General features: G+C 46.2%; 1 protein-coding gene across 1 annotated transcript in view; it reads right to left on the bottom strand.

Annotated features, from left to right (window-relative positions):
* LOC129811654 (latent-transforming growth factor beta-binding protein 2-like) overlaps positions 1-23,341 on the bottom strand; it is a 149,552-nt gene that overhangs the window by 61,879 nt on the left and 64,332 nt on the right. The window contains exons 4-8 of the mRNA XM_055863125.1: positions 16,866-17,086; positions 15,716-15,892; positions 10,942-11,145; positions 7,165-7,484; positions 4,457-4,559 (exon numbers count right to left, since the gene is read on the bottom strand). Coding sequence (XP_055719100.1) covers positions 4,457-4,559; positions 7,165-7,484; positions 10,942-11,145; positions 15,716-15,892; positions 16,866-17,086 — 1,025 coding nt within the window. The remainder of the gene's footprint in view (positions 1-4,456; positions 4,560-7,164; positions 7,485-10,941; positions 11,146-15,715; positions 15,893-16,865; positions 17,087-23,341) is intronic.

A 23,341-nucleotide genomic window follows, 5' to 3' on the forward strand; every position in this document is an offset into this window, starting at 1 on the left:
TGTGCTCAAGAACACTAAGGTAACCTGCCTAAATGACTACCGACCCGTAGCACTCACATCTGTAGCCATGAAATGCTTTGAAAGGCTGGTCATGGCTCACATCAACACCATTATCCCAGACACCCTAGACCCACTCCAATTTGCATACAGCACCTACAGATGATGCAATCTCTATTGCACACCACACTGCCCTTTCACACCAGGACAAAAGGAACACCTATGTGAGAATGCTGTTCATTGACTACAGCTCAGCGTTCAACATCATAGTGCCCTCAAAGCTTATCACTAAGCTAAGGACTAAACACCTCCCTCTGCAACTGGATCTTGGACTTCCTGATGGGCCGCCCCCAGGTGGTAAGGGTAGGTAACAACACATCCACCATGCTGATCCTCAACACAGGGGGCCTCTCAGCGGTGCGGGCTCAGTCCCCTCCTGTACTCCTTGTTAACTCATGACTGCACGGCCAGGCACGACTCCAACACCACCAACACCATCATTAGGTTTGCTGATGAAACAACAGTGGTAGGCCTGATCACCGACAACGATGAGACAGCCTATAGGGAGGAGGTCAGAGACCTGAAGGTGTGGTGCAAGGAAAACAACCTCTCCCTCAACGTGCTCATGACAAAGGAGATGATTGTGGACTACAGGAAAAGGAGGAACGAGCATGCCCCCATTCTCATCGACAGGGCTGTAGTGGAGCAGGTTGAGAGCTTCAAGTTCCTTGACATCACCAACAAACTAATATTGTCCAAGCACACCAAGACAGTTGTGAAGAGGGCACGATAAAACCTATTCCCCCTCAGGAGACTGAAAAGATTTGGCATGGGTCCTCAGACGCTCAAAAGGTTTTACAGCTGCACCATCGAGAGCATCCTGCCTGGTATGGAAACTGCTCGGCCTCCAACCGCAAGGCACTACAAAGGGTAGTGCGTACGGCCCAGTACATCACTGGGGCCAAGTTTCCTGCCATCCAGGACCTCTATACCAGGCGGTGACAGAGGAAGGCCCTAAAAATGGTCAAAGACTCCAGCTACCCTAGTCATAGAGAGTGTTCTCTCTGCTACCGCAAGGCAAGCGGTACCCGAGCACCAGGTGCAGGTCCAAGAGGCTCTAAACAGCTTCTACCCCCAAGCCATAAGACTCTTAAACAGCTAATCAAATTGCTACCCTGACTATTTGCACTGCCCCCCCCCCCCCTCTACGCTGTTGCTACTCTCTGTTGTAATCTATGCATAGTCACTTTAATTACTCTGTACATATAACTCTGTACATATTACCTCAATTACCTCGACACCGGTGCCCCCACACATTGACTCTGTACCGGTACCCCCTGTATATAGCCCTGCTAATGTTATTTACTGCTGCTTTTTAATTATTTTGGTATTTTTTATTATCTGTGATATTTTCTTAAAACTGATTTAACTTAGAGCTGACCAGAGGAGACACATTAAAAGGTTCTGGAAAGAGTAGGTTGAACAAGTGGTCTAAGCCATGGGTTCCCAAGCTTTTTCACTCGGGGGGCCCCCCTTCCAGCATTGGGGAACATCCCGCACTCCCCTGTGCATGTGAGTAGATGCCACGTCTATTTCTATGGGCACAAGCACTGTTCATGACACAAACTGTTCACACCCCTCTTGTTGGTGGAGAGGAACTGTTGCACGTTTAAAGCTTATTTCCTGCAATTCTACACATTTTGTCATGGGGTGCAAAAAGCATTTAGTAGTTTCTGACAAGTTATAAATAGTAATAAATAGTTCTCTAAGGTATCAAATCAAAGTGGTTAGAGTGTTGGACTAGTAACCGAAAGGTTGCTAGATTGAATCCCCGAGCTGAGAAGGTAAAAATCTGACTTGCTTAGTTAAATAAAAAATTATAATTTTATTGGTCACATACACATGGTTAGCAGATGTTAATGTGAGTGTAGTGAAATGCTTGTACTTCTAGTTCCGACAGCAGTAATATCTAACAAGTAATCTAGCAATTTCCCAACAACTACCTAACACACATAAATCTTAAGTGGTGAATGAGAATATGTACATATAAATATATGGATGAGCGATGGCCGAGCGGCATAGGCAAGATGCAGTAGATGGTATAGAATACAGTATATACATATGAGATGAGTAATGTAGGATATGTAGACATTATTAAAGTGGCATTATTTAAAGTGACTTGTGATACATTTATTAAATCCATTTATTAAATGTATTAAAGTGGCCAGAGATTTGAGTCTGTACTGTATGTTGGCAGCAGCCACTCTATGTTAGTGATGGCTGTTTAACAGTCTGATGGCCTTAAGATAGAAGCTATTTTTCAGTCTCTCGGTCCCAGCTTTGATGCACCTGTACTGACCTCGCCTTATGGATGATAGCGGGGTGAACAGGCAGTGGCTCGGGTGGTTGTTGTCCTTAGTTATCTTTTTGGCCTTTGTGCGACATTGGGTGGTGTAGGTGTCCTAGTGGGTAGGCAGTTTGCCCCCAGTGATGCGTTGTGCAGACCTCACTACCCTCTGGAGAGCCTTTCAGTTGTGGGCGGAGCAGTGTCCGTACCAGGCGGTGATACAGCCCGACAGGATGCTCTCGATTGTGCATCTGTAAAAGTGTGTGAGTGTTTTAGGTGACAAGCCAAATGTCTTCAGCCTCCTGAAGTTGAAGAGGTGCTGTTGTGCCTTCTTCACCACGCTGTCTGTGTGGGTGGACCATTTCAGTTTGTCTGTGATGTATACGCCGAGGAACTTAAAACTTTCCACCTTCTCCACTACTGTCCCGTCGATGTAGATGGGGGGATGCTCCCTCTGCTGTTTCCTGAAGTCCACGAGCATCTCCTTTGTTTTGTTGATGTTGAGTGAGAGGTTATTTTCCTGACACCACGCTCAGCTTTCTTGGGAACAGGAACAATGGTGACCATCTTGAAGCATGTGGGCACAGCAGACTGGGATAGGGATTGATTGAATACGTCCGTAAACACACCAGCCAGCTGGTCTGCGCATGCTCTGCGGACGTGGCTAGGGATGCCGTCTGGGCCAGCAGCCGTGCGAGGGTTAACACGCTTAAATGTTTTACTCACGTTGGCCACGGTGAAGGAGAGCCCACAGGCTTTCGTAGCGGGCCTTGTCAGTGGCACTGTATTGTCCTCAAAGTGAGCAAAGAAGTTGTGTAATTTGTCTGGGAGCAAGACGTCGATGTCCGCAATCACTTGTATGACAAAATTACTTCCTTACAGATACTTGTCATCAAGCCCTCAACTGACTGACCTGACCAGTCCCAGAGAGATGTACGGGATGACAAAATGATTACTCTTAATTTATGCTTGTCCACTTGTTTTAGTTTACAAAGTATAATCAAGCCAGTTAAAGTGAGTTCTGGACACATTTCTATACAGGGAACAATAAGACTGGAAAGAAATGCCAAGTATTCCCTATTAAGTCCTTCAAAGTATACCAACTAGCACAGGACCTATGTGGCTTCATCTTTCTCTTCTTTGTCTTTCATTCTCTCATCTGACTCTGCATGTGACCTGGGACTGAGGCCCAAGCTGCCCCTAAACTACTACAAAATGAGAGAACGGAGGGATAGTTCTGATTCTCCCCACTTCAAAGGACAGAGGAGAGGAAAACATCTGGGATCCAAAAGAGATGCTGATGTGGGTCATGAGAGAGAGAGATTCTGGCACAGAGAGAAGAGAAGAATAGATTTGTGTTTGTGATGAATGGACCTGAGTGAGATGATGTCTGCTCGTGATTAGAGCTCCGGCAGACAGACAGACACTAAACAGGGACAGGCTATGACAGCACCCTGTGCAGGCAATTGACATCTACCGCAGCCAGACCTCTTCCTAATAGGAATTAACACTGAAGGGCAGGGACAGTCCCTCCCAACCATCACACCCCCTTGGAGAACTGCAGTAACAGAACTTGGGTGTCCTTGGGGGGGTCACCAGGGGTCAGGAGTGCTCTTCTATTACAAACACAATGAGGGAACACACAGCAGCGACAGTCCAGGCAGCTTAGGTCAGGGACCACAGCTGTTCATTCTCTTCTGTTACTTAAAGTAGGAGAGGGAGAGCCAGCCTCTCTCTCTCTGCCTGCCCGCAGGCTGGGTGGCACTCCTGCCAGCCTCTGTTATTCATGCTAAATGTGTTTTCATTTGGTGCCTTGTTTTTTTTCAAGAAGTGAAAACTGCTTAATTTTATAATAAGACGACAAGTAAGTCCCGATGCGAATGGAGTCGAGGTACAATCCTTCTAATCTGGGATACACAAATCAGTAATCATCCTGAATTATCACCCCATGTTAAAGTAACTGACTGTTATTCTCAGAGATACATTGTGTTTATGAATGAAGTAAAAGGAAATGTTTGGCTACAGTAACACATCATAACAAAGATATAACACAAGGTAAAGCACTGGAGGAGGTTCAGTGGTTCAGTGTGTTCAGTATGTGAGGGGACTCACCTGGTTTGGTTGGACACTCTGTGCACTTGTTCAGACCCCATGAGGCTCCCACACTTCCACAGCAGTCATCCTGTTTGGTCAGGCCAGGAAGAGGCTTCCCACACTGCAATGACAACACACACACATCTCAACACACTCACACAACACAGGACACATCACTGACACCTTCCTTTCCACTTCATTTGATAGTATGTTGTTTAACGTCACTGTATTTGTGTGTGTGTAATACCTGTGTGTGTGTGTGTGTGCGTGTGTGTGTGTGTGTGTGTGTGTGTGTGTGTGTTTAATTGGATTGTGTGTGTGTGTTGTGTGTTTATGCATGGGTGTGTAGTAGTGTGTGAGTCTTCCCATCGGAATGAGGACAGAGTGAGCTGAACAGAACACACCTGAGACTGGTTAGACAGCAGCAGAGGACATAATCAGGCTGTTCCACAAATAGCTCTGCTGCTGCTGCTGGCATGGTTTGTTAAGGAGCTTGGCTAATTTTGGAGAGATTATTATCAAACCTCACTGCCTGGCAAATGGTGCCTCACAGATCTTTGGGAAGAAAAGATAAGGAAACATTGCTATGGAACATCTAACTAGGGCACTGGCAAAGTCAGTCAAGACCAAACTTGCTAACGGCCAGTCACTAATAGCCTGGTACTCAGGGCTCTACTGTCCCTCTAATCACTCTGATGTCAATGCAAATGCAATTGAAAATCAAACACTTAGAGCTCTTGCATTCAGAGTTTGAGCAGAATAGGATCACCTGTTGTGGAGCGAGAGCCAGCTCCTCATAGCTGGTTGATGAACGGAATGAAATAAGTGTTCTTATAAACCCATGTTATGCAACATTTCTATTGGCTATCCTATGCATTTGCATGAGAAAACCTCTATTAAGGCCTACTATATTTATTTCTCAACTTTCCTAATATTAGCACACTGGTTTGCTTTACACCAGAGTAGCCTACCTGGCTGGCATGAAAATGAACCGTGGGAAAAGCATCCTCCATTCGCTATTCAAGTGCATACTGATGACATGTCTATTTTCCCCCTGCTCTTGTTCCGACAGGTGCATGATAATGGTCCATTCTAAACCAAACCTAATTTCACACATATATTAATTAGTATATTGTATTTAAAGACAAGTTTACATTGAAAATAGTCTGACGAGTGAGAATATTATCACTTGTGAATGATGCCTAGTGTGGGCAGTCTAAGGCAAGAAACAGAGCATGCATTATTTTGCGACCTTTTCAAATCATAGTGACTGACACGCATCATGTAGCCTTGCCCATAGGCCTATATAAGGTGTGTATCACAACTAAAGTGGCCACATAACTGTTAGCGTAGCCTATTTTTAAATCATCATTAGAGTCGCATCATGCAGCCTTACAATGTAATTAAAGTTGAATAAATAATTATAATTCAAGCATATAGGAGGACCTGTTTCAAATTATGACTTTGTTAATCGCTCGACACAGAATAGCTGCATGTGTCACGTTCCTGACCTGTTTTCTGTTGTTTTTGTATGTGTTTAGTTGGTCAGGGCGTGAGTTGGGGTGGGCATTCTATGTTATGTGTTTCTATGTGGGGTTAAATGTGTTGCCTGATATGGTTCTCAATTAGAGGCAGGTGTTTGACGTTTCCTATGATTGAGAACCATATTAAGGTTTGTTTGTGGGTGATTGTTCCTGTGTCTGTGTCCGTTGCACAACACGGGACTGTTTCGTTTGTTCATTCGTAAGGTTAGTCTGTTCCTGTTCGTGCGTTCTTCGTGTCTATGTAAGTTCTCAAGTTCAGGTCTGTCTACGTCGTTTTGTTGTTTTGTAGTTATTCAAGTGTAGTTCGTGTCAGTGTTCGTCTTGTTTAATAAATTCATTCATGTCTTCATACCTCGCTGCGTGTTGATCTGATCCATGTGTAACAGTATAACTTTAAACCGTCCCCTCGCCCCGACACGGGCGCAAACCAGGGACTCTTTGCACACATCAACAACTGACACCCATGAAGCGTCGTTACCCATCGCTCCACAAAAGCCGCGGCCCTTGCAGAGCAAGGTGCAACACTACATCTAGGTTTCAGAGCAAGTGACGTAACTGATTGAAACGCTACTAGCGCGTACCCGCTAGCTAGCTAGCCATTTCACATCCGTTACACATGCTCCTCCTCATCCGAGGAGAAGGAATTAGACGAACGTTACAGCATGTGCGCACTCCCTCAGGAAATCGTTTGGGCAAAATATCCTTTCTATTTTTTTCAGCTATGTTCAATTGTATTATTCTTATTATAAAACAATGGTACGGGAATTCTTAGCAAATCTTGTCTGCCCACAGCCATATCAGGCCCTAATATAAGGACAACTCAGAATACGCTATTCTGTTCTTCTGAAATAAACTACATTTTCTTCATATCATCATTTCTTTAGACCTGCCTAAAATGAATAATGGATTTATTGTGATGGTGTAGGCTATATTAAATACATTTATTAAACTTTTTAAAATGTAGATGTTCCAAAGGTCCGCATCAGTGGCTTGTAGGCTATGCATGAAAGCCTGCAGATACTAAACGTGTTTATATTAATTAAGGGTCAATTACCGTGACACCGGCAGTTATTTGCATGACAGTTAACGGCTGACAAAATGTCATGACCGCCACAGCCCTAGCTAGGATCATCATCAACTATAATGTACTGTGTTCAGTGTACTTCACTCAGAGCACTGTACCTGTCCATCGACGGTCTCTTGGAAGCACCTTCCCACGTATCCGTTCTGCCGGTTGTGGGGTCTGGAGTGGCTACTGCCGTTCCCGTTGGCGAAGGTGTGTCCGTTTCCGTGCCCATTCCCATGTTCGTTTCCATTGGAGTGCCCATACCCAGGCCCATTGTCGTTGCCATGGCCAGATTGGGAGCGCTGCTGTATAGAGTGACCCCCCTCGGCTGCGGGGGGTCTCTGGCCAAGCTTGACCCGGGCTACCTGGTGGATCTGGACTTCAGCCTCATGGGGGTGCTGGATGTGGACATTCACCAGGGACGGATGTAGAGAGACTGGACAGGACACAGAACGCACAGTCAGTCAGGCAAAACTCTCTACCATCACACCAGCAGAAACACCTTGAACCCAGTCTGGATGGACATGGTAAAGAACATGATGTCCTGGACCTGACCTTGCAGTAAAATCTGAAATTCAATGCTTCTCAAAGGATGTTCCCAAAAGGCTATAAATAACCTCTTCAGCCCAAGCCAGGTCTTAGCATATAGAGATACAGTACAAATGAAAGGGCACTTAAAACATACTAAAGTGCTTCATTCCATAGCTAAAGGTCTTAATCTGGTGTTGTCTAGTACTGTCTTTTTACTAGGGCCATCTACTTTAAGTGCTGCCTGTCTTCCCAGTAGCCTACTTGATGTGTGAACTGCTGACTGCTCATAACTTGCAGATGATTGTTAGCACATCAACCAGGTGTTTGAACCATTTCATGTGTCTGAAGGTACAAACTCTGCCTTCCTGGCGGGCCCGGTGGGCAAATCACGTGCACTGTAGGCCTACTGCTGGCCATTCGGATGGCTCAGATGACTGTCTGCAGTAACGTAGCAGGCATAAAAGAAAGCTACAGCAAAGTTGATACTGTGAGATTTCAAAACTTTTAAAACCATGACTAGAGAGAGAGACCGTCAACAAATACATTACAGAGCTGATGTTTATATGACTGAGTTCATGTTTAAGTTCTCGCTCAGCACTGTCAACACTTTTATAAGCCATAAAATGTGCATTCTTCATAATTCCACTCGCGCTACAACAAGCACTGAAGCTGTAATGAATGAGTAGGAAAGTGCATCTATAGGCTTGTGTTGTTGTTATTAGCGGCTTGGTTTTGGGGGGGATAATTACATTTCTCTGTTTATAGGAGTAACAACATGAATTTGTGCATGAGGCAGAAATAATGCGATGCGACACGAGTTCCGCCATCAGCTGGAAGACGGTGTCCCTTTTTGGTCAGTGATAGTGGAGGACAGGGAGAGTGGAGGGACGTTGAGAGGCAAAACCTCAGTCTGCAGCTCTCTCCCTCCGCTGAGACTGACCCTCAGTCTGCAGCTCTCTCCCTCCGCTGAGACTGACCCTCAGTCTGCAGCTCACTCCCTCCGCTGAGACTGACCCTCAGTCTGCAGCTCTCTCCCTCCGCTGATACTGACCATCAGTCTGCAGCTCTCTCCCTCCGCTGAGACTGACCCTCAGTCTGCAGCTCTCTCCCTCCGCTGAGACTGACCCTCAGTCTGCTGCTCTCTCCCTCCGCTGAGACTGACCCTCAGATGCAGGCACCATCAGTACAGTAAAATAAAAATAAAAAGCAAATTATGTAAATGTATGCTCACTCAGCTGTGCCTCACATGTAATACAACAACTGATCTATTACCAGTGTGATCATATAGCCTACCTCAAATGTTGAAGTTTTATTTTATTTTATTGGAAATTCAAGCAAAGCCAATATGCGGTGATACTGTATTGGACCTATAGCCTACTGCACAAACCTCATTGCTACAGAACTGTTTTTAATAGATTAATGTTGCATAGGCTTATGTTTTTTATGTCATGTTCAAAACAATCTGAGCGGTAGAGCTCGGCTTGCATTTTGACTCAGAAAGTTAACTCTACGCCTTGCTCTCTTTCTCCCATCTCTCCACAGATGAAATCATGCGACTAGTGATGTCCGGGAGCCCGAACCTGCCTGCTCAACCCCATCCCTTCCTCCCTTCTCCAGACCATCTCTGGGAACTTCTCCCATTCCTCACTTTCCTCATCTCTGACCACTGGCTGTGTCCCCTCTGACTTCAAAATGGCCTGAGTCGCTCCCCTCCTCAAGAAACCAACACTCGACCCCTCTGACGTCAGAAACTACAGACCGGTATCCCTTCTTTCTTTTCTCTCCAAAACACTTGAGCGTGCTGTCTCTGACCAACTCTCTCACAATCTCTCTCAGAACTATCTTCTTGACCCTAACCAGTCAAAGCTGACTCTCTCTTCTCTTTTCACATCCTCCTAGATCTATCTGCTGCCTTTGATACCGTGAACCATCAGATTATCCTCTCTACCCTCTCAGAGCTGGGGGTCTCAGGTTCTGCACACTCTTGGATTGCATCCTACCTGGCAGTCCGCTCCTACCAAGTGGCGGAGAGGATCTGCACCAAGTACTCTCACTATTGGTGTCCCTCAGGGCACGGTTCTATGCCCTCTTGTCTTCTTTCTATACACCAAATCAGTCGGCTCTGCAATAAACTACCTTTCTCCTTCCCCCTTCTGAAACCCAGGTGGCAACACAGATCTCTGCGTGCCTGGCAGATATATCAACTTGAATGTCGGCTCACCAGCTCTAGCTCAACCACGACAAGCTCTTCCTCCCGGGGAAGGCCTGCCTGCTCCAAGACCTCTCCATCACTGTTGACAACTTCTTGGTATCCCTGTTCCAGAGTGTAAAGAACCTTGACGTGACCCAGGACAACACCTTGTCATTCTCTGCAAACATCAAAGCAGTGACCCGCTCCTGCAGGTTCATGCTCTACAACATTCGTAGAGTATGACACTACTCCACACAGGAAGCAAAGCAGGACCTAATCAAGGCATTTGTCATCTCTCGTCTGGACTACTGCAACTCGCTTATGGCTGGGCTCCCCACTTGTGCCATCAAACCCCTGCTTCTCATCAAGAAAGCTGCAGGCTGCCTGGTGTTCAACCTTCCATAATTCTCCCATGTCACCCCGCTCCTCTGCACACTCCACTGGCTTCCAGTCGAAGCTTGCATCCACTACAAGACCATGTTACTTGCCTACGGAGCAGCAACAGGAACTGCCCCTACCTACCTTCAGCCTCTGCTCAAACCCGAGTACTCCGTTCTGCCACCTCTGGTCTCTTGGCCCTCCCACCCCTATTGGAGGGTAACTCCCACTCAGCCCAGTCCAAGCGCTTCCCTGTCCTGGCATCCCAATGGTGGAACCAGCTTCCCCCTGAAACTAGGACAGCATAGTCTCTGCCCATCTTCCCAAAACATCTTAAACCCTACCTCTTCAAGGACATCTTAAATAATCCCACAGCACCCCCCTGGCTGCTCATTTTAGCTGCTCTTCATGGCACTGGTTAGGGCATGATCTGTTTCTAATTCACTATAGGACCTTCTGTTTATAGATGGAGCACTATCCTCAAAACACCCCATTACATATTCTACTGAGAATCCATTCACTGCTGGTTCGCAAAGGTAGATTACGGCACAGTTACTAACTGGGCCAATGCACATCAACAAATAAACCTGAGTTAGTTCAAACAGAACCAGAACAGTTGAGAGGGCATGATTAATTCAATTTATAAAGGACAGCATTAAACTGCAGAACTGGAGCAGAACTAGAGGAAACAGTGTGTCTACAGGAGACCGGGCTGGGAAGGCCCTGGAGACCTTGCCAGAGACTGTGTCCTTGTGTTCCATCGAGCCAGCCAGACAGATGGCTAGGTGATTACCTTGTTGATTGGACAGCGGCAGCGTGTACATGGAGTGGGATGAGGAGTTAAGTCCGGCCAGGCTGCCGTCCTTCCGGCTGAGGGTGGGTCTGGCAGAAGGGGGGGCCGGGAGGTGGCAGAACTTCCCTGTCGAGTTTGATGGGCACCAGCACTGGTCCCTGCCAATGCAGCGCCCACCATTCAGACAGGGGATCTGACAGAAGACTGCAGGAGAGAGAGCAAGAGAGACCAAGGTCATTACCGGAGAGAAAGGTTAGTTAGTGTAAGGAACCGCCAGCTTTAATTAGTTGATTTATGCTTGGACCCATACACATAATGAGAAGCAGGAGGGATAGTTCTAAAAGAAAGTGTGTACGGAGACTTCATGCGGCCAACTTGTTTTCTGGAATGTAATGTTCACATAACCACATTCACTAGCAGACACCTCCTTTGACATGGGTTTATGAAGTTCCAACTTCACCCTGAGGGCAACACACACTCATAATATCACCCCTCCCTATTAAGCCAAGCCTTTCTCAGCTGTCCCATGATGTGTGTTTGTGCCTCATTTAAACACCCAGGTTTCAATAAAATAAGGAATGTACACACTCCTATATTTGATACTTTCTCTGTTGAAAATGAATCTCTCACCTATTTCAAAGGAGTGAGGCAATTGGTTCTTGAGCAGATAAATGTCATGCCCTGATCTGTTTCACCTGTCTTTGAGATTGTCTCCACCCACCTCCAGGTGTCCCCTGTTTTCCCCATTAGTCCCTGCTGTATTTATCCCTGTCTCTCTGTGCCAGTTTGTCTTGTGTTGCCAAGTCAACCAGCAGTTCTCCTAGCTCCTGTTTTTCCCAGTCTCTGTTTGTTCCTAGCCCTCCTGGTTTTGACCCTTGCCTGTCCTGATGCCGAATCCGCCTGCCTGACCACTCTGCCTGGTCTGACCTTGAGCCTGCCTATCCCTTGTACTGTTTGGACTCAGACCTGATCACTGAACCCCTGCCTGTCCTGACCTCAAGCCTGCCTATCCCCTTGTACTGTTTGGACTCAGACCTGATCACTGAACCCCTGCCTGCCCTGACCTCGAGCCTGCCTATCGCCTGGTACTGTTTGGACTCGGACCTGATCACTGAACCCCTGCCTGTCCTGACCTCGAGCCTGCATATCGCCTGGACTCTGACCTGGTTTATGAACTCTCGCCTATCCCCGACCTGCCTTTTGCCTACCCCTTTTGTTGTAATAAATATCGGAGCTCAACCATCTGACTCCTGTGTCTGCATTTGGGTCTTGCCTTGTGGCCTTATAATAAGACTATTGAATCCCTACATAACACTGTCTTTCTTTGAATACTTTGATTTGATTTACTTTGCTTTACACCCTGCAACCCTGCAATCTTCCTCTACAATGAGAAGCAGCTGGTGCTTGACAGGTTGAGTTGATAGCCTTTTCATCTCTTGGCAAAGGTCCCAGTGTCCTACATACCTGCTCCATACCAGGATATACAAAGGAGCTCAAACCTTAACCTCAACTCACTCATACTTCAAAGCCTGAAAAATGAAAAATTGATAACAGCCTTGCCCAAATAAAAGGTAATATTCTAAGTGAACAAAATAAAAAATGTTGATTCCTTTTTTGGTCCAAAAGTACCAAAAATGACCCAGATTTTTTTTATGCTGCATATCTAGACTTATCCTGACTAGTGATGCACTGATATGACATTTTTGGCCGATACTGATAACCAATATTTTCCTTGCCAAAAATAACGATACCGATATTTAACATTTCTGCAGACTTTTAAGTATTCTAGTACAGTTAAATAGTTAACACACACATGTACGCAGCGGTCTAAGGCACTGCAACTCAGTGCAAGAGGAGTCACTACAGTCCCTGGTTTGAATCCAGGCTGTATCACATCCAGCTGTGATTGGGAGTCCCATAGGGCGGCGCACAATTGGCCCAGTATCGTCCGTTTTTGGCAGTGGTAGGCCGTCATTGTAAATAAGAATTTGTTCTTAATTGACTTGCCTAGTTAAATTAAAGGTCCACACACACCACACTGACCAAAAAGTCATTTTGATGGCATTTTTGTATGTCCCCATTACCAGTAAAACAATCAAAACCTATTTCTGTCACTTACTTGCTGTGCTGTTTCGTTGTTCATTTGTTCAGTCGTTTCATTCTCAACCAGGATTTCTATGGAATGCCGTTTGGGTCTTTGCGTGTCAAAACATATACTATTTAACACTATTTGACATGTCAAATAAGCTTGTTGACCAATCAGGACCTGAATATGACTGCAGGTCACTTAATTTAACACATTTTTTACGTAGTTATTACACATTGATTACACTATCACTCGTATTTCATATGTCACAACGATTCATCGATACGTATGCTATGATGCTGGTAAAGTTGCATCACTGTCAATGACATACTTTTATTTTGAAGGCAAACCGCAAATTCCACTATTGTGCCTAATCCTTATTGTAGCTAGCTTCACAACACATCACCTGGTCCGGTCGAGCCTCACTTGCCAGATGAAGCTAGCTGGCTGCTTATAATGTTAGCTTTGGGCAACAGTGTTAAGTAGCTGGCTAGCTATTTATTTTCATGAACTGATGTTCAATTTCAATAGGTGAACAACAACTGGCAACCTAGCTAATACTTACTCACAAGGATTCCTAAATCATTGCTAAGAATAATGAAAATGACTGCAGTTGCTACTAGTCATTTTTTTCAGGCTGGTTGTATTGGTGCTAGCTAGGTACCAAGCTAAAGCTAGCTACCCCAGAAGTTGCGGTCGAAGAAATTATGCTTTATTACCAACATGGTATTGTAAACACATCGTTTGACTTGCAAAGACCCAAACGACATTCCATAGTATGTATGTCGTGAAGCTAATAGCAGTGACGTTATTACTGTGTAACTCCAGTAGGGCAACATCTGAAAAATAGCGCACTTGGTAGTGTGTACCGGTGCTTGACCAGTCGGCGAAAGCCAACATCACCCACGACAGAGAACGGTTGATTGTCAAGGGCAATGAATTCCATTTTCTTGGCATTTCGCCTTTGAGTTGTCTCGCTGACATTGTGTTACGCTTCAAATGACTGCTCGACTTGTTGACTGCTCCATCCACACAGCAGACATTGTGGGCTATTTAAGGAATGCTGTGTTGCACATATAGCGCAAAATTCTACGTGGCGTCACGTCATGTATCTACGTTATATAGGTATGCATATAGGTATGTCTCAGTCTCGTCGCAGACGCAGACGCAGACACAGTCTCAGCCTCGCCGCAGATACAGTCTCAGCCTCGCCGCAGACACAGTCTCACCGCAGACACAGTCTGTCTCCGCCTCAGTCTCGCCGCAGACACATTCTCAGTCTCGCCGCAGATACAGTCTCAGTCCCAGCTTCAACTTCAGCCTAGCCCTAGTTAACAGCATGGGGCAGGAATTATTCCTAGACAACAACCTGACTTTTTCTCTTACCCAACCTCTACCTACCAGACAGATAGGATGATACAATTCAGGCCCGTGCCACACACCACCACCAACGTCTTTGAAATGCATTGTTAAATGGCTTCTCTAAGTCTCTTGTCCCAGTAATGTCAGGGTTTAGAATAACTGTTCAATGTTGTGAATCCAGGGAGCCCAACAGTGTAATGATGTTATCCACCTAGTTTTTACTGCCCCACGTTGGGAACATAACAACAACCTGACATAACTGTTCGCTGTCCACTTGACATTCCTTGAGGAACACGCAGCAACAACAAAATGCCAGCTTGGATGTCGAGAAATTTCCTTTAACAGAGTCTTTTTACAGATGTTTTAATGGTCAGAGATTTCTTTAAAATAAAATCAAACAAAAACAAACTACTTCTCAGGATCACCCAGAAGTGCCAAGAATGCATTGTGAAACGGCTCTGCCAAGCCATTGAAGTTTGGAGTAACTTAACATTTTCGCAAAACCTATTAATGGGAGCATAAATCTGCAAAACAATCTGTTTATCTATTCAGAACTCAGCCAGTTTCTCCCATGAGGTGCTTTGTGTGTTAAGTGTGGGGCGGCGGCGGTGTGTTTATTTGATATGGGCGCTCTTCACTTCTAATCAGATTGAGTGATTACTGTTAGCCTTAGTTGTGTGGTAGGGGCTGAGGGGAACACTATGAAAACAGGGCCGGAACCTCAGCATTGGTTATTGTTCTCCCCCACCATGGAGAGACAGGGAGGGAGACGACTCTCCTGTGTGAGTTTGTAGCAAAGCCTGTGGATAAATGGCAGCTTTAATATAATCCCTATAAAATCCTGTTCACGCTGTTACTCCCTCTCTTTCTCTCTCCCTCGCTCATTCTCTCTATTTCCTTCCCTCCATCGCTCCCAGTGAGCACGTTAAATGGTTAACAGTGGCGCTGAGAGCGAGACGTAAACCACAAAAAGACTGTGGTAAGTGTTGGGAGCGTGAGAGCGCTGTTTCCACGTGTGTGGTCAGTTTAACCCCCTCCACTGAGCCCTGCAACACAATGGGCAGGGAGACCTGCTCTTAATCTGCTCTCCCCTCTCCCTCGCTCTCTCCCCTCTGCCCATCTCTCTCTCTTTCACACTGTTCCCGACCATGCATAATCTCCCCCACTTTGTCCCCTCTCTCTCCCTGACTGCCTGCTATTCAGTGTTGACAGTTCCGTAGTGGAAATGGGTTTACCTATCAGGAGCCCCTCTTTCCCCCTCTCATCCCTGGACTACATTCAGACAGTGTAGGAAGAGAGACAGAGAGAAGAAAAGGGGGAACTCACAGAGTCTGAAGCCCTGGGTCTTGGGTGGCTGGTGCTGGTGCTGGTTCTCACTGTAGATGGTGGTGGTGTCACCCTTCTCACAGTTGTTGTAGCAGCGGCCACCACTGCACACCCTCCGACACACCATGGGGGTGAAGACGATTTTGATGCGGTCCAGGTTGGAGGTAAGGTTGGCCCCTGGAGCACAGCGACACACAGAGACCTGGGTGAGCAGGGCAGCGCTGCGCTGGAGAAGAGCTGCATTCTTAACGAGCCGCAGACAGACAGACAGACAGACACAATCTCTGGCCCTGCTGCCTGGCTAGCCCAACAGAAGGGGAGGTTAATATGAGTGTGTGTGTTTGGGCGTGTGTGTGTTTGTTTATGCGTGAGTGTGTTTGTGACAGTGCCTTGGCAATGGAACGGTACAGCTGAGAGGAGGATGCATGTCCTCCAAGCCTTTATTATTGGGAAAGGGTGTTTTAGATGTGTGAGTAAACCTTGTGTAATGGTGGGAAGCTGTTCAACACCGTTGCCCTAGTAGGAGGGAAAAACAAGACAAACTTAGACAGCAGACAGCTTTAAAGAGGGCTCTGTTCTGAGAAGGTTGGAGGGGTTTCTGGAAGTTTCTGGTGGTGGGGGGGAGGGTTCTGTCAGGGTGCAGCCTGTCATGGGGCCGAGGTGACAATGAGGACCGTGGTGCCTCCCCCTTCTTCCCACCTCCCTCTCTGGGTCTTAAGGGAGGGAGCACGGTTGTCCTGTGATTGAACACTGCAGACACTCCAGAGCAGAGAGCGGATATCAAACGTCTGTCGCTCATGTGATGAAAACCACAGGGAGGGAGGGAGGGAGGGAGGGAGGGAGGGAGGGAGGGAGGGAGGGGAGCCTGGGACGGAGCCAACACCACTCCCCCTGAAATCTAATGTTCCATTCAGTGAAGACAGAAATTCACTGTGTGTGTGTGTGTGTGTGTGTGTGTGTGTGTGTGTGTGTGTGTGTGTGTGTGTGTGTGTGTGTGTGTGTGTGTGTGTGTGTGTGTGTGTGTGTGTGTGTGTGTCCTACATACCGTAGGGTATATTTGTTTTAACTTTGTTAGAAAGCAGGGTAATAAAGAAATAAAGAACAGTGGTATCAACATGGATGAAACTTTTTTTTTTCTTCAGGTCATTACCTGCTGGCGCCACTGCATCGTTGACTTGTCTGTTGGTGTGGACATTGGTGGAGGGTCTGTGGCCGTTACGACCATTCCCCTTCCCATTGTCATGTGCGTTGCCATTGGGCAGGGCGTTGGAGGTGATGGGGCCAGTGGATGATGGGTATCGTTTGACTGTGCGAGACGTCCCAGTCTGCTGTGGAGACGAAGAGTCGGCTGGTCCTCGCCTCACCTGGGTCCTGGTAACAAGACAGATGACACCAGATCCTTTAAAACTCTCTCTCAACAGCAGTCACTAAACATACACAAACAACATACGGAACCGCCATATAGTCCACTTACACATGGTCAACATGTTAAACAAAACGTCCTACTGTATATGTGAGAGTTTGACACAAAACATACCGTTATGTCTGTCTTAGGTCATAGCGTTATGTCTGTCTTAGGTCATAGCGTTATGTCTGTCTTAGGTCATAGCGTTATGTCTGTCTTAGGTCATAGCGTTATGTCTGTCTTAGGTCATAGCGTTATGTCTGTCTTAGGTCATAGCGTTATGTCTGTCTTAGGTCATAGCGTTATGTCTGTCTTAGGTCATAGCATTATGTCTGTCTTAGGTCATAGCGTTATGTCTGTCTTAGGTCATAGCGTTATGTCTGTCTTAGGTCAAATCAAATCACATGTTATTTGTCACATGCGCCGAATACAACAGGTGTAGTAATGCTTACTTACTTGCTTATGCTTATGTACATGTAGGTAGAGTTATTAAAGTGACTATGCATAGATGATAACAACAGAGAGTAGCAGCGGTGTAAAATAGGGGGGGGTGCCAAAAGTCTGGGTAGCCATTTGATTAGATGTTCAGGAGTCTTATGGCTTGGGGGTAGAAGCTGTTTAGAAGCCTCTTGGACCTAGACTTGCTCCAGTACCGCTTGCCGTGCAATAGCAGAGAGAACAGTCTATGGCTAGGGTGGCTGGTGTCTGACAATTTTTAGGGCCTTCCTCTGACACTGCCTGGTATAGAGGTCCTGAATGGCAGGAAACTTGGCCCCGGTGATGTACTGGGCCGTTCGCACTACCCTCTGTAGTGCCTTGCGTTCAAAAGCCGAGCAGTTGCCATGCCAGGCAGTGATGCAACCAGTCAGGATGCTCTCGATGGTGCAGCTGTAAAACCTTTTGAGGATCTGAGGAACCATGCCAAATCTTTTCAGTCTCCTGAGGGGGAATAAGTTTTGTCGTGCCCTCTTCACGACTGTCTTGGTTTGCTTGGACCATGTTAGTTTGTTGGTGATGTGGATGCCAAGGAACTTGAAGTTCTCAACCTGCTCCACTACAGCCCTGTCGATGAGAATGGGGGCGTGCTCGGGTCCTCCTTTTCCTGTAGTCCACCATCATCTCCTTTGTCTTGATCACGTTGGGGGAGAGGTTGTTGTCCTTGCACCACACGGTAAGGTCTCTGACCTCCTCCCTATAGGCTGTCTCATCGTTGTCGGTGATCAGGCCTACCACTGTTGAGTCATCAGCAAACTTAATGATGGTGTCGGATTCGTGCCTAGCCATGCAGTCATGGGTGAACAGGGAGTACAGGAGGGGACTGAGCCCGCACCCCTGAGAAGCCCACGTGTTGAGGATCAGCGTGGCGGATGTGTTGTTACCTACCCTTACCACCTGGGGGCGGCGCGTCAGGAAGTCCAGAATCCAGTTGCAGAGGGAGGTGTTTAGTCCCAGGGTCCTTAGCTTAGTGATAAGCTTTGAGGGCACTATGGTGTTGAACGCTGAGCTGTAGACAATGAATAGCATTCTCACATAGGTGTTCCTTTGTCCTGGTGTGAAAGGCACAGTGTGGTGTGCAATAGAGATTGCATCATCTGTGGATCGGTAGGTGGGTATGCAAATTAGAGTGGGTCTAGGGTTTCTGGGATAATGGTGTTGATGTGAGCCATGACCAGCCTTTCAAAGCATTTCATGGCTACAGACGTGAGTGCTACGGGTTGGTAGTCATTTAAGCAGGTTACCTTAGTGTTCTTGGGCACAGGGACTATGGTGGTCTGCTTGAAACATGTTGGTATTACAGACTCAGACAGGGAGAGGTTGAAAATGTCAGTGAAGACAAGCATGCTCGCAGTACACGTCCTGGTAATCAGTCTGGCCCTGCGGCCTTGTGAATGTTGACCTGTTTAAAGGTCTTACTCACATCAGCTGCGGAGAGTGTACTCACATAGTTATCCGGAACAGCTGATGTTCTCATGCATGTTTCAGTGTTACCTGCCTCGAAGCGAGCATAGAAGGAGTTTAGCTCGTCTAGTAAGCTCATGTCACTGGGCAGCTCTTGGCTGTGCTTCCCTTTGTAGTCTGTAATAGTTTGCAAGCCCTGCCACATCCGACGAGCGTCGGAGCCGGTGTAGTACGATTCGATCTAACTCCTGCATTGACGCTTTTCCTGTTTGATGGTTCGTCAGAAGGCATAGCGGGATTTCTTATAAGCTTTCGGGTTAGAGTCCCGCTCCTTGAAAGTGGTAGCTCTACCCTTTAGCTCAGTGCGAATGCTGCATGTAATCCATGGCTTCTGGTTGGGTTATGTACGTGCAGTCACTGTGGGGACGATGTCATCGATGCACTTATTGATAAAGCCAGTGATTGATGTGGTGTACTCTTCATTTCCATCAGAAGAATCCCGAAACATATTCCAGTCTGTGCTAGCAAAACAGTCCTGTAGTTTAGCATCTGCTTCATCTGACCACTTTTTATAGACTGAGTCACTGGTGCTTCCTGCTTTAATTTTCACTTGTAAGCAGGAATCAGGAGGATAGAATTATGGTCAGATTTGCCAAATGGAGGTCAAGGGAGAGCTTTGTACGCGTCTTTGTGTGTGGAGTAACGGTGGTCTAGAATTTTTTCCCCTCTGGTTGCACATTTAAGATGCTGATAGAAATTAGGTAAAACTGATTTAAGTTTCCCTGCATTAAAGTTTCCAGCCACTAGGAGCGCCGCCTCTGGATGAGCTCTTTCTTGTTTGCTTATGGCGGTATACAGCTCATTGAGTGGGGTTTTAGTGCCAGCATCGGTCTGTGGTGGTATGCCGACAGCTATGAAAAATACATATGAAAACTCTCTTGGTAGAAACTCTACCTCAGGCGAACAAAACCTCAAGACTTCCTTAGATATCGTGCACCAGCTGTTGTTTACATAAATGCATAGGCCCCCGACCCGTGTCTTACCAGAGGCTGCTGTTCTGTCCTGCTGATAGAGTGTATAACCCACCGCCCCGTGTCTTACCAGAGGCTGCTGTTCTGTCCTGCCGATAGAGTGTATAACCCGCCAGCTGTATGTTCTTAATGTCGTCGTTCAGCCACGACTCGGTAAAACATAAGATATTACAGTTTTTAATGTCCTGTTTGTAGGATATACGTGCTTTCAGTTCGTCCCATTTATTTTCCAGCGATTGAACATTAGCTAGCAGGATGGAAGGCAGAGGCAGATTAGCCACTCGTCGCCTGATCTTGACAAGGCACCCTGATCTTTTTCTGCGAAATCTCAGTTTCCTTCTCCAGCGAATGACGAGGATCTGTGCCTGGTTGGGTGTCTGCAGTATATCCCTCCCGTCCGACTCATTGAAGAAAAACTCTTTGTCTAATCTGAGGTGAGTAATTGGAGTTCTGATGTCCAGAACCTCTTTTCCGCCATAAGAGATGGTAGCAGCAACATTATGTACAAAACAAGTTACGAACAACGCAAAAAAACAAACAAAATGGCATGGTTGGTTAAGAGCCGATAAAACAGCAGCCAGTCCCTCCGGCGCCATCATTATTTGTCAAAGCATTATATCTGTCTTAGGTCATAGCATTATACCTGTCTTAGGTCATAGCATTATATCTGTCTTAGGTCATAGCATTAATTGATTCCATATGTTTTTACATATTTTGCTTTAATTGAATCAAGAATATTATACCGTACTTAGGGCCTATAGTAATCCACTGACTCACATCTGTTGTTGGTCAGAGCAGCATGTGCATGGCTAATTAATAGAAGATTATGTTTAGTATAAAATGTTGTTATATACGACCAGTCACCACTGATTAAGAGAAAATAAAGCATCCAGGAATTGGGTGAATAACACTCATGATTTCCCCTTTGGATCCATCTGCGCGTGTGTGTGTGTGTGTGTGTGTGTGTGTGTGTGTGTGTGTGTGTGTGTGTGTGTGTGTGTGTGTGTGTGTGTGTGTGTGTGTGTGTGTGTGTGTGTGTGTGTGTGTGTGTGTGTGTGTGTGTGTGTGCCTGGTGGGCATCAGCCCGAGTGTTAAACAGTGTTGGAGGAAGTATTACAAATCTGGTGGAAGAACAAAGCGGTCACACTTCTGGCTGCCTGTGCTGTGAGCATTTGATTTGGTGTAATTACAAACACCAGCAGTGTGCGGGGAGAAGCTGAGCTCATGTGAGAGCAGTGGACCAGGCACGTGCTTGCCCTGTCAGACCTCCTCTACCTGGGCTCTGTGGGCAGCATTACGCCACGGACGGGAATTACTTCACCCCCTAAAACATCTGCATCCCACTGGTCTGGTCTCCCACCGACCACACTGGTCTGCAGACTACAACACAAGACAGAGAGGTGACAGACCCAAGCCCTTAGTCAGAGAACCAGCTCCTCACAGTTGTACACCTGCAACGCTTCAAGTTATTTAAGGATTAAATGAAACCACTGATTTAGAATAACAATAACATTCATTACATATGTGGTTTTCAGACACAGTCAGGCACACACCAACACAAACATAAATACACACACTGTATATGCGTCATGTGACGTCAGGAATTTCCCTCGATTTCTCACCAAACATTGCTTGTTAAATTAGCTAGGCCTATGCTATCACTAGTCCCATCAAACATTGTCAACATGGTCATCAAACACTAGTCCCATCAAACATTTTTATTGACTGAACAAATGGCAGTCTGGTTACCTTTATCATTTATTTAGAAATGTTTAGCATTGTATTTACACGCCTCCTGGTAATTGGTTTCTCCCGTTTCGGGGGTGTTTTCATTGCTTATCAGAAACGCAAATGTTTATGCTTATCATGCCTTTGTTTTTATGAACAAGTTAACAGCCATTGTAATGTAAAGCGTGCAATAGCCCTATTATTGCTGTAAAAGTGCATAATAACTGTTCATTAACAATGTACCTGTTTAAAATGTGAATGGTTTATGTCAGGTGAGGGTCGGTCCTTTTAGGATGTTGCTGCTCCACACCATCTAACTAAATTGGCTGCCGGATCTTCTATCTTAAAAAACTACAAACCCACCGCCTCAGCTGTACTGAGCAGCTCAAGACTCAGCATGTTGCTATTCAGAGAGTCCAAACCACATTCCTGCTGCCAGCGTAACATGACCCTCAGTGAAAAGGAGAAATGGAGACAAACAGCATTTGATAACGGTCCTCATATAAACCATCCTTCAGAAAGACAACATGCACCTAGCTGACAGCTGTTGACCCAGTCCTTCCTGACTCCCCTACTAGAGACCCTCTCCGTAGGAAATGACATTGGGGAAACCTGATGTGCTTGTATCAGTCATCAATCAGCCGGGTGGTGGAGCAGGGGAGAGGTGCATGGCGGTGCGGTTGCCAGCCCAGCCCAGGTCATGATGGGGTTTTTTCTGTTCCTGAGTGTGTGACACCTGGCCTGCACGCATCCTGCCTCACTTCACTTCCTGGGCCAAGCCAGATGTTTTTGCTCCCAATCGCAAACTATTTCCTCACAGCATGAGGTCAATGGGAGCCGTAAAAACAATATTCAGTATAAAATTATATCAAAAGGGAACCATCGCGCTCTCCAAGAAGCTTGGCTGATGTGTAAAACCAGCGAATTCACACAAACAGAAAGGTGCAATGGGTCCACACTCAGTAGAAAATTATATACCATGCCATTTTAATTAAATCAGTATCTGCCATGACAGGGAGGGCCACATTTTCATGATGATGATGAAGAACAAAGACAGCAATGAGGAATGATTGAATTAGTTGAAACAAATGTATTGAATTTGCTCTTGCCTTCTATAGTCCAATATAGAAATACTGGCTTGAGTCTCATGTCACCACTCACACACAGATATGTGTTGCTGAACTCCACGGACCAGGCTGGTAGTAATAAACCAGGCTGGTATTAATAAACCAGGCTGGTAGTAATAAACCAGGCTGGTAGTAATAAACCAGGCTGGTAGTAATAAACCAGGCTGGTAGTAATAAACCAGGCTGGTAGTAATAAACCAGGCTGGAATCTCTTAAGGCCTCAGCATGTTTCAGTTCGGCTGGCACCTAGCTGAAGTCGACTAGCCGAACCGAACGAGTGGTCTTAAAAGACATTCGCTTGAAAAACAAGAAAAAAGCAGCCGGAAAAGTTTGTCCATTTGGAGGCGCCGTAGCCAGTATACACTTCCTCAAAATAGTCTAAATTAATCTAAGATAACTCAAGAAATCTGTCATAAATGTGTACGTGTTTGCCGAG

The sequence above is a fragment of the Salvelinus fontinalis genome, chromosome 15 (genome assembly GCF_029448725.1).
Source record: "Salvelinus fontinalis isolate EN_2023a chromosome 15, ASM2944872v1, whole genome shotgun sequence".
Taxonomy (NCBI): Eukaryota; Metazoa; Chordata; class Actinopteri; order Salmoniformes; family Salmonidae; genus Salvelinus; species Salvelinus fontinalis.